The 11,522-nt window shown below is 26.3% G+C and overlaps 2 protein-coding genes and 1 long non-coding RNA gene across 5 annotated transcripts; 1 reads left to right on the top strand and 2 right to left on the bottom strand.

The window, feature by feature from the left end:
• Positions 1-99: 99 nt before the first annotated feature.
• On the bottom strand, positions 100-8,114 carry LOC100863600 (serine/threonine-protein phosphatase PP1-beta catalytic subunit). 2 transcript variants are annotated; one of them, XM_003690341.4, is made up of 6 exons: positions 7,959-8,025; positions 7,394-7,465; positions 4,361-4,848; positions 3,089-3,187; positions 2,757-2,996; positions 100-2,668 (listed from the first exon to the last, which is right to left on the bottom strand). In XM_003690341.4, the coding sequence occupies exons 1-6, from the start codon at positions 8,008-8,010 to the stop codon at positions 2,561-2,563; spliced, it is 1,059 nt and encodes a 352-aa protein (XP_003690389.1). In that variant the 5' UTR covers positions 8,011-8,025; the 3' UTR covers positions 100-2,560. The 2 variants fall into 2 exon arrangements, with proteins under 2 accessions (XP_003690389.1, XP_003690388.1); XM_003690340.4 differs by lacking the exon at positions 7,394-7,465 and having other exon boundaries at positions 7,959-8,114.
• On the top strand, positions 4,706-6,417 carry LOC105736507 (uncharacterized). The gene is made up of 3 exons (XR_001112677.3): positions 4,706-4,925; positions 5,596-5,817; positions 5,934-6,417. It is a non-coding gene; the product is annotated as an uncharacterized LOC105736507 (long non-coding RNA).
• A 726-nt stretch (positions 8,115-8,840) lies between the features above and the next one.
• Positions 8,841-10,929, bottom strand: MRG15 (mortality factor 4-like). Of its 2 annotated transcripts, none has more exons than XM_003690338.4 (6): positions 10,690-10,929; positions 10,434-10,551; positions 10,041-10,349; positions 9,751-9,963; positions 9,491-9,669; positions 8,841-9,415 (listed from the first exon to the last, which is right to left on the bottom strand). In XM_003690338.4, exons 1-6 carry the CDS (start codon positions 10,715-10,717, stop codon positions 9,243-9,245), a joined length of 1,020 nt encoding a protein of 339 aa, XP_003690386.1. In that variant the 5' UTR covers positions 10,718-10,929; the 3' UTR covers positions 8,841-9,242. The 2 variants fall into 2 exon arrangements, with proteins under 2 accessions (XP_003690386.1, XP_012346665.1); XM_012491211.3 differs by having other exon boundaries at positions 9,500-9,669.
• Positions 10,930-11,522: the final 593 nt, after the last annotated feature.

The following is an 11,522-nucleotide window of genomic DNA, read 5'->3' as shown; positions in this document are numbered from 1 at the left end:
ATATGATCATATACACGCGATCTTATCGCTCCCTCTTTCTTATTATTCACATTTAAACATATTTAATCTAGAGCCAAATGTTAAGCTCACGGAAACAGGTTTGTACAACAATATGCATGTTTATTATCTGAAAGTTTTACATCTTTAGGATGTTATTGAATTAGCTTATTCTGTCGAGATTCGATTAACGTAACAATAGCTGATTATGTGCACATAACTAGTATTATTGTATTTGACAGAGCATCGTCGAATCCCGACCGATCAGCCATTTACAAATATAATATCTATGTGTATAATTTATGAGTCTCAGACAAAACGCATATATCGAGGGATCACAACCGCTTCTTTTACAATTAAACTTATATCGGGAACGGGGGAGAGAAATAGGGGAACAAGTCAATGGCGAATGTGAGGGAAGAAAAATGGCCATAGTTAAGTCGCCTTGTTTAAATCACGTAACCTTTGTAGAATTTACCTAAATGCTAAAAAGAGAAAATTTAATTGTCACAACTTCATCAAATATGCCCATTCATGTTTTTTCTCTATTTAACAATTTATAATAATTAATTCATTTATAATAAATTGATTAAAAATCTTTGAATATATAAAAAAATCACTATGATTCATCCTCGTTCCTTAAATAACAATTTTAATATAAATTATAAATATTCATATAAACGAACTTAATAATCGTTTTTAATCGTCTAACAATGCATTAAAATTGATTTATTTCACTTTCAGATAATAAGTTTGATCATTTCATTCATTTCTGGAATTATGTAAGTTAATCTGATGATACGGTATAATCTATTTTTTGTTTTCTTTTTTTTTTCTTTTTTTTTTTTCGTTTTTTTCAAATAATTATTTCTTTCATTTTTCATGTATTTTTGGTAAATATTCTTACTTATCTCTTATACGTCGATATTCAAATTATTTCTGATACTTCTTCTAGATTTTCATTTATGTAAAAACTATTTTTTATATTGCACAACTTAACAGACAATTATATTATTAAGTAATTAATGCAAAAAAAGTTTTTCTTAAAACAATTAAAAAAAATTAATATTTTGTAAAGTACGAATAAAAATGAAATATTATATAAATGTTATGTTATTTAAATACTTAATAAGAAACTAAAATTAAGTATATATTTTATATGAATTAATTATATACCTAAAAATCGAGTTATATTTGAAAAAATAAAGTTCAAAACATCTGAAAGTGAAATAGAAATGTTCTTAGAAATGACAAATCATCCGAGGATTTTCCTTTTTTATCCGTTAACAAATATGATTTACATTTCAATGATTTGGTACTTCGTAGATCGATTTAATACATATACTTTTATATACCTATTTTATCGCAAGATTAAAATCTCTCAATGATTGAGATTCTTTTTCTTAAATACAACTTTGTAATAAGTATATTTTGCATTTGAAATAATGTTTAATACCCATTTATTTCTTTCGAGTATATGTCCTTCAAATAAATGCAGTAATAATAATCTGCATAGAATCATCATCTTAAAAATACTGATTCTCTATTTTTTCTCTTATTTTTCATTCTTAGAGAATTAACAATCTAATATTCCTACAACATATCTTAAACGTGCGAATACTAGAAACTAAAGTATTCAAACGTGCTTAGAGATATGATTTAATGAATAAAGAAAAAAATAAAATAGAAAAAAGTATGGAGTGAAATAAAAGAATATCTATGTACATGATATAGCGCATTTCATTAAACAATAATAATTAAATCAGTTGCAAAGCGATGGCAATGATATTATTAAGAGAAATATTAAGAGTAATCAGCAATGTATCTAATAATTACACTGAACATTCAACATGGAAGCAATAAATAGTTAAAATGAGAATGAGAATTTAAATTCCTTTTAAACATTAATGGCAATTAAAGGACCACCCATATTTAGAAGATACATATAAATAATTTTGAGAACACGGAAGTGATCCTTGATTCCAAATTAAATGTATGTGAAAGAAAAGTTTTTTTTTTAATAACTATATTAATTATCATATTAAGATGTAAGTCAAGGAAGAGATAATTTCTCTTGATTACTTTATTCTAAAACATGAAAGTAATACTCATGGAAAAGCATTAACAAAGTCAAAATTACTTCTTTTTTTTTGTTTTTGTTTGTTTTTAAACTTTTCATAACAAGCACTCGGGAGCCATTCTATCGATTATTTTTTAATTACTAATCAGTCAACATAATAATTACTTAAAATGCTAGATTGAAATTATACTCGAAGAAAAAAATTAAACGTGCCTTTTTTAAAGTCTTTAACGATCACAAAAAATTCTCGACGATCAAATATCACTACGTGTCTCATTCATTCCTTTTGTTTTTTTATTTTTTTGTTTTTTTTTTTGTTTTTTTGTTTTTTTTTTCTTTGCTATGCATCTGTTTGGCATAACCGCTAGTTAGTGATAGAACATATCATACAATGTTATGCTCTTAATGTTCGCGCCTTAACAAAAATTTGGTCGCCTTATCGACGAGCTTCCTTAACTGAAGGAAAAACCGAGTACAAGGCTGTCATTTCTTTTTGGCTGGATTCCTTTGTGGTGTAGATGGTCTGGTGGCTTGACCGGTATTCAAACTTAAGTACTGGTATTTAGCTTTCTTCTCTGATGGTTTCAAAATCTGCACGTATACGATTAATGAATAAAAATTAAACAAAAATGCAGCATGCAAAAATGGGTGATGAGTATTAAATATTGATGAATCCTACCTGAAAACTGCACATTAGAGTTTCGTCGACGCTCATCATTCCTCCGGCATTGTCGAATTCTCCGCAATAATTTGGCGCGGAAAACAAGGTAACTAACTGTCTTTTCGCAAAAAATTCATAGCCATCTTCGACTACTTGATGTGCTCTACATATTAAGTCCATATCATGACGATTTAAGAATTTCGACACTACATCTGGACCAAATGTGAAAGATACACCTCTATCATTTTCACCCCATCCCTAGAACATAAAAAACAAAGTCCAGTATTAGATTAATATTATATGAAATATCTAGAAAGTATAATCAAATATATAATGAAAAAACATTATACCTGAACTTCTTTATCTGGATCTGACCATAACAAATCACAGAGAAGGCCAGTATCAGGTACATCTGTTGGACGCATAATTCTTTTGATTTGTTCCATATTCTGTTGAAAAAAGAATAATAAATATTTTTCACTGTACATTTTTTTAAATTAATAATAGTATAAAGTAAATATTATTTATGATAAGATTTGTTTTCAATAATTATTCAATAATTTTTAATAGAAAAATAAGAAATAATAATAAAGCAAAATAGCGTTAAGAATTTTTTTTTTTTAAATGATTCTTTTATGAATGATAAAAATCAATAGTTTATTATATAAAAATATTAATCTTTTGACATTCTAACCAGGATCAAACGTTTAATATTTTTTTTCTTAAGTTTATAAATAGAAAATCAATATTCCAAGCGACAAGTTCTTTTTTAAATTTTCTTTCATAAACTTATATGTTACCGGATGCTTCTAAAAACAAAACATTTAAAGATACAGATTTTTATTGATAGTTGACACGAATCAAGTCCCATAAAATTAAAAATATTGTTAAAATTTAGAATTTTATCAATTTTTTATCATTAAAATTTTATCAATTTAATTTTCATTTTTTAAATAAAAATTGAATATCAGATTTCTTTCATAAATGTAAATTTCACATGATATATTTGTCTATGATTATACTATAAGTATTATAAAATTAAATTTTATAAATATATTTTTAATTTAATATACGAAAAAATAACATTTAAAATTTTATTTAGATAAAAAATCTATTAATATTATAATTTTTTTTATTTTATTTCTTGATATATTTCAAATTCTAACATATTTTGTATATATCATTTTAACACTTTTTATTTCTTAATAAATATAAATATTCGGAAATTATTTCAAAATATTTTGTAAATTATTTATGTAAGTATTTAATAAACCGATATTATATTTCATAAAATAGTTAAGTTGTTATAAAATGCTCTTTAAGACTACATCGATCTTTAACGTAATATTTCCGCACGTAATATTATAAACGATTTCCTGTCTAAAAAAAAAAACTTCACCTTTTGATCAATATTTAAAAAATTCCTTAAATAAATACGATCTTTTATTTTCTAAATGATTTTTTATGATTGTTAATAATTTTATAAAATTCTATAAATAATAGCTATATAAAAATATTTGACACAAATTAATTTAAATTATTCAATTTTTTTAATCATTTCTGTATATTTAATATAAAAAATTTTGAAAACAATTTTCCCAAAAAATCAATATTAAAATCACCTGAAGATCTGGACTGAGACCTCCATGACAGCAAAATATCTTCTCGTCGATGATAGCGGCTATTGGAAGACAATTGAAGCAATCGGTGAACGTTTTCCATAGTTTAATGTTGTACCGCCTCTTGCACTCGTCGTAGAACCCGTATATCCTGTTTATGCTTGCGCATTCGTGATTGCCTCGCAATAAGAAGAAATTCTCCGGGTATTTGATCTTGTAGGCAAGCAACAAGCATATCGTCTCTAACGATTGTTTGCCCCTGTCTACGTAATCACCAAGAAATAAGTAGTTCGCCTCTGGCGGGAAACCGCCATATTCAAATAGCCGTAACAAGTCAGTGTATTGGCCGTGAATATCACCGCAGATCTTAAGTGGCGCCTCCAATTCGAGCAGGATCGGTTGTTGAAGGAAAATTTCCCGTGACTTGAGACAAAGGCCACGCACCTCTCCCTCCGACATTAAGACGGTCTTTCCTGGTCGGCATCCTCGGACTGCGCCCAAAAATTTCCACGTTTAAATGCATTTCCTGCCCGTTCCCGGAATGTCGGCGACGCATCGCGAGGCATCGGTGAGTCGTTTTGTCACAGGTACATCGAGCATAATTCTACGCTGGAGCATGAAGGTATCTGATTGCCGAGAACCGATTTTCAAAGGGGGGACAAGGGTAATACGATTACACGAATTCCACGGACCGTCCTATTGTTCGGGTTTTCTATTGTTGCTTATATAAATACGTCTGATATGTTCGGGATTGTTGAGTTAATTTTCGATCGACTCGAGTGACAAAGTTCGTTATTCATATATCACATTTTATGCTTAATTCTTCGAAACAATATTTGGATCTTATATATTTTCTTTTATTTTAAAACACTTTTTACCAATCCTTTTATTTTATAATATTTTATGAATAACCAAATATTAGTTTTGAATTTAAGAAAGTTTCAAAACTTAATAAATTTCAATAACTTAACTTTATCGAAATCTAATCAAAAATTCTAATTCAATTTCACTTATTTACTATGCATATATTATATAAATTTATACTATGATTTACTGTTTTGTAAATAGAGCTTTTAAAGTTGCTTTAAAACTGAAAGTTTCTTAAATTCAAAGAATATATTTAATCTATATTGTCAAATATTAAAAAATATAAGAATCAATAAAAAATTATTAATGTTATAAAAAGATTTAGTCATATATTTGTATAAATAACAACATTAATGATTTATTCTGTAAAGATGAAAGAATTAAACGCAGGTGGTTCAATCATGAAAACATCAAGCGATACGATATATATTTTCTTCTGATGCAATAATCGGGGACACAAAAGGTTGTCGTATACTGTAGTTATAATGCTTCGAAAGGATTAAGCGGCTGTATGAGTTCGAATAATACGCCGTATAAGCATAAACTTGTGGAATAGTCGAAAACAAAAGCTTGAAATCAGTTGGTGGTCACGCGTAAGTACCATTGATCGTGATATATGAATATAGATTACGAAAATGTGTAGACGAATATATGGAATAATCATAAATAAATGATTAATGAACAAAGAAATGTAAAATTTCATTTGTAGATTATTCTTTAGAACCTTGTATCAGTATCATTGGATTATTTATAGTTATAAAGGAATTCACGGTGCGGTTAAACTGGGCCGATGGTGGTTATTGGAAAACTGCATATCAGCAAGGTCACATCAACGAGTATCTAAGCATTATAATTAATGATGGAGAGAGAGAGAAACAAAAAAGATGGAGTTGTTGCGAAAGAATGATAAAGAATTCGAAAATGACAAAATGTCGGAAATGACATCTATTAATAATACAGTTATTTACGGAAACAGAACATACGACGAAAAAATTGTAGCTATCGTCATCGTTATATTTATTCACACGCAGTAGTTTGGATTGCTCTTTAGTCGCGTATTGCAATTTATGTTAATAGCATTATCAATTCGTATACCTGAATAGATACTTGGTAAAAAATGTAGTTATAGATAAAACATAAAATAATATATCATAAATATTAAAAAAAAAATAAAAATTATTATTCTTCGCCAAGCATTAACATCTTCATTCCAATTAAATAAGATTTTTTGCAATTCTAAAAAAATGAAATTTTTTATCAAACAATTATTAAAAATTTATACACATATATAACATACATAATTTATTATACATAGTATATATTTGTATACCATTTAATATTTGTTAATTTTTTTTATAAAAAATGAAAAAGAATTTAAATTTATTTATATATTAAATAAGAATCTTATAACAAATTATTTAATAAATAAAGTCAGTGTTGTAATATACATTAACTGAACACATTAATAGAAACATATGTCAAGATTATATATATAAACAACATCAATATATATATATTGATACTAAACATTTGTGATAATACATCAAATTGTGCCATAAGTTCTTGAAAAAGAATGTGATATTATTTTCCAAAAAAGTAATTTGATAAGAAAAAAGAATAATAATTATACAAATACTATTGTTATAGAAGCTTAAATCAACACTGACAAGTATCATATCAAGCATGCAAATAAACTAATCTGCATTCAAGCAATATTTTACGTGCAAATTGGATTGTTACAAATTATTTTTTTTATATGGTTTATTATTCACAGAAAGTGATTTGAATTCAATGTTCTCGTTATATGGATAGTCCCAAAAGCTTTATCCTAACTAACAAAAATTTTATCTTAAATATACTATTCTATATATTTTATATATAATTTTAATTTAAATAAATCACAATGAAAAAAATTCACGTATAATCAATAATACCTTAAAAGCTAATGGGACATCATCAATATGATGATAAAATTGATTGAGAATGAAGATGATATCTTGGGAGAACTTCAATATTGCAGGTGCCACAATGCTATATCTAGCTTCTACTTCATTTTACATTATAAATCATAAGCAAACGATGGCGAGCGTTCACGCACGACGTTGAGGCAGGTAAAGACGCAACTAAAGAACGGAAAAAACTACATGGGGTGGTTTCCTTATTGCGTACCGACAAAATCCGACGAGAAAATATCTTTTAGCTTGGCTTTCTTCTGAACCTGGTCTTTCTGCGTGTGGTATACTTTACCGCAAAGAGTTCCGACATGTAGCATGAGAAAAGAGAACAAACAAAAGAAAATAGTTTTGCTTTCTGGGAAAATAAATAAAAATACGGAATAAATCCAAAGACGTCTGGCATGTTTAAAGAATTACGACAACTGCAACACTGGAAGATCGATATTTTTTTCTTTTTTTTATCTTTTCTCTCTATTTAATATCTACGGATCACGAATTAAACGAACTTTCGACAAACGAGGAAACTCAAGGAAAACCATTTGTAGACTCGTGATACACAGATATCGGATGACAAAGTAGATCGCGCACGATTTAATCTTCCTCTGGCTGGAAAGAAATGTATATATACTCGATGTACGCGGCGCGACTTCATATCGAGCAATTTTCACTGGGTATTACGGAAAAAACTTTTGATTAACTGTACACTAAACTGAAGACTATATTACCAAGAACAACTTCACACTTTCTTTTCACAGAGGCCTCTTTTTTTTATCACGTACCTTCCAACAATCTTTGTATCAGGTTGTCGACGTTCAACTCGACATCCGCCATTTTTTCTTGCCACTGACTGACTAACCTGATGTTTGTAGACTAGATGATATGTTTGTATACGCATTTAACTATATATGACTCTTGTCGATTTGTGTGTGTGTGTATGTGTGTGTGTGCGAATTATTATCGACTGTCGGTTCTATGTAAATATAAAAAAAATATAGCAAACTTAATATTAAATATTATTTTTAACATAAAATGATTATTGATTTGGATGAATGTGCAATATATTGTATTTGATCTCTCTTTTTTTTGTCTTTTTCTATATAAATATTTCAATAATAATACGTCTTATGTAACAAAATTTGTTGTGTTCTTATGTAAATGAATACGTTATTTACATATTGTGGGAATATTTATGATTTGATCGTGTCATTCAATTTGCAAATTTTGCTTTGTTTTACAATCTAAGGTTATAGATAATATAGATATTTTTTGATAATCTCGTGTTTTGACGAATAAGTTCAAGGTATTGGAATAAATTCATAAAATATCTGAAGAATGAAACGCAAATAATATAATCATTTTCAAGAATATCTATTTGTTTGATAAGATCTAATATATTGGAATGTTAATTCGTCAAAAAATATATGTATTATAATTAAAGTTTAAATATTCAATTTATAATTGATAATTTTGTGTAAAATACAATACAATTATATATTTATAAATAAAATCATAATCTACTTTGTACAGTTGCGTATAATGCATTATAAATATATATATGTATACATTATTTTTTAATTACAGCAATTTAAAATAAATTGAAATTATTCAAAAGGAAGATAACATGTATATTTAGAATGGTATTAATTAAAAATAAACTAATATTCATGAATTAAGTGTTTCTATATATGTATAAAATTGTAATTAGATATTTAAGTAGTAATACATTATATTTACAATAAATAAAAGATATTATTCATTAATTTTTAGCTTAAACTAAAATATATAAAATGTATTACATTTTTTTAATATTTTTTTATACATTTAACAAATTAAGAATATATACTTACAGTTTAGAAAAATGTCGATTAATATTCAATACACAATTTTTGAAATTCTTATATGTTCTTATAATAACCTATTTTTATATACTGAACTATTCTAACAATGCATCAATATACACAATTTTTAAACAAATGTTGCAGCTGCTGTACTTATAGTCTGGGATATAAAATAATTATAATATTATTGAATTCAATTAAAAATATTTAAATATTTATAATAACTTAAGCATATTTCCTATGATAATCAGGTGGTGAATCTGCATAATCTTGTTGAAGATTAAAAAGTTCAGTATTATTTTTTTGTAAATATAGTAAAAAATCGTGAAAATGAGATAATAATAATTGTATACTTCTTTCATCTAATGTAGTATATGATAACATTCCTCCAAGTCTCACTGTAAATATTAATTAAATTAATAATAATAATGTTTCTTATTATATATTAATATATTATCATAAAATATAATTACAAATAGTACCAAACAGCCTCAATAAATGAAATGCACCATATAGTTGACTTGGCAGTGTTTCAGGATTATCATTCATAATTTGAATAAATTGTGGACGTTCCCACTTATATAATAATTGTAAACCTAATGAAATATTGAAATATTCGCGAATACCTTTAGTTATTTCTAATGTACTTTCCCTAAAAATAGATAAAAATATTAGCTTTATACAGAAAAAATATATAAAAAATAACACATTTTTAAAATTATAATACAATTACCTAACAGAATCATTTTTTCCAATTGATTTTGATTCTACATAGTCATCTAAAATTTTATCAACTGTATTTTTCACAGGCAAAGCAGGCAATTTATGATGTTTTAATATTACTTCTGATTCATCTATAAGTACATATTTTAATTCTTCTGGAATTTTAATTTTAACCTCCACTTTAGTGAGATATTCTTCTGTTTCACCAGTTGGTTCTAATCGGCTATAATAAATTTTATATTTCATAGTTTATTAAATGAAATCTTTTAATAAAATCATTAAAATTTCTTTAACATAAACCTGCGTTTTTTACGTGGAGCATCTGAAGTGGAATCATGAGATGATGATGGCGTTACATTGCTGCTAGTGCTTTTATTAAAACGGCTGACACCTTTATCAACCGTTGCAACAGGAGTACTAGCTCTGCTGTCAGTATCTTTTTCACGTCCACCTTCACTTCTTCGTCCTTGTGTTTTAGATGAGGTACTGCCTTTTTTATTTTTTTGTGCAGATTGTTGATTTGAATGTGCTTTTTGAACTTCTCTTTGTCTTTGTACATTTGCCTCGTTATATTTAAGTACTCTACTTTCCGGAACCCATTCATCCCAACTATTTATATTAAATTTATATATTTATAATTTCAATTTTATAATTTTATATTTTATAACATAATAAATAAAATATAAATCTTACTTTTTATTCCATCCAGCATAATGAATGAAATATTTTATCTGCTTTTCTTTAGTAATGGAGGACTTTAGACATTTTGCTTCATATATTAATGGCCCATGAAAACATAGAACCTTTTCTCCTATAAATTACCACATATTTATTGAAAATAAAATTAGAAAATGAAAATAAATGAAAAAAATATTTATTATTTAGTGATCAAACATCATTAAATATATCTTGGAATTTTCCGTAGTTGTATTAAAAATTAAACATGTACCTTCTTGAAATTTACACTTCGGTGGCATACTTATCTCCTTTGAATTACTTATTTTGACTGTTGGTTTTTAAATCGTCAATTTTAAATATTGCCTAAATTTAGGAAATCGCTCGATAATTCGCGCCAATGGAAAACAATTGATTTCCACTGATCAATTTAAAACAGAACTTTGAATATAGTGTCTTAGGCTTTATGTTCTTATATGTTCACTAAATTCATCTAAAGGTTAGTTTTCAATATGAACGATTATATTTATAATAAAAAATCTTAGCATTAGGGATTTTTCATTTATACAATTTTCAAGCCTGAAACGCGTATTTAATTTAAATTTAATTTGAGACTTGATATAAGAATAGATAAAAAAACAAAATTATTAAAACATTAGGTATATTTCTTTATGCTAAAATAAGTATTGCATATTGATTACAAATGATTGACATAACAGTTATATATTTTTTTAAGCCAAATGTACAATTTGTCAAGTGTATATGATAATTATCTATTGCTTATTCTAACCTATAATTTATTGATACAAAGTATGAAAATAACTACTAATATTATGAGCATATATACATTATGTCTTAACTTCATTTCTGTATATAAGATTATTATTATATAGTAAGTATATGTAAAAAATTCATATATATATATATATATATATATATATATATATATATATATATATATATGAAACACAAAATGACGTTTACTCTGTAAGCGCTGACGCGGGAATGCTGAACGATCAACTGTTGCGCGACGATAAGTAGTAGCTCGCAAACATTGCGCATGCGTGCTATATTTGAAATAAGATAAATATAAAGATTTCTCATTGT

The sequence above is a fragment of the Apis florea genome, unplaced genomic scaffold (assembly GCF_048593485.1).
Source record: "Apis florea isolate Af1SG1 unplaced genomic scaffold, ASM4859348v1 contig_1615_pilon, whole genome shotgun sequence".
Taxonomy (NCBI): domain Eukaryota; kingdom Metazoa; phylum Arthropoda; class Insecta; order Hymenoptera; family Apidae; genus Apis; species Apis florea.
The sequence above is the reverse complement of the archived record's forward strand: the minus strand, read 5'-3'. Positions and strand labels throughout refer to the sequence as shown.

Excerpts from the sequence above, each read along its gene's own strand:
- LOC100863600 (XM_003690341.4), bottom strand. The coding sequence starts at position 8,010 with ATGGCGGATGTCGAGTTGAACGTCGACAACCTGATACAAAGATTGTTG. Across the intron at positions 3,188-4,360 it reads GTCTCAGTCCAGATCTTCAG|AATATGGAACAAATCAAAAG; the intron begins GTGATTTTAATA and ends TTTTTTCAACAG. Across the intron at positions 2,997-3,088 it reads ATCCAGATAAAGAAGTTCAG|GGATGGGGTGAAAATGATAG; the intron begins GTATAATGTTTT and ends TTTATGTTCTAG.
- MRG15 (XM_003690338.4), bottom strand. The coding sequence starts at position 10,717 with ATGCCACCGAAGTGTAAATTTCAAGAAG. Across the intron at positions 10,552-10,689 it reads GAAGTGTAAATTTCAAGAAG|GAGAAAAGGTTCTATGTTTT; the intron begins GTACATGTTTAA and ends GGTAATTTATAG. Across the intron at positions 10,350-10,433 it reads TATGCTGGATGGAATAAAAA|TTGGGATGAATGGGTTCCGG; the intron begins GTAAGATTTATA and ends TAATATAAATAG.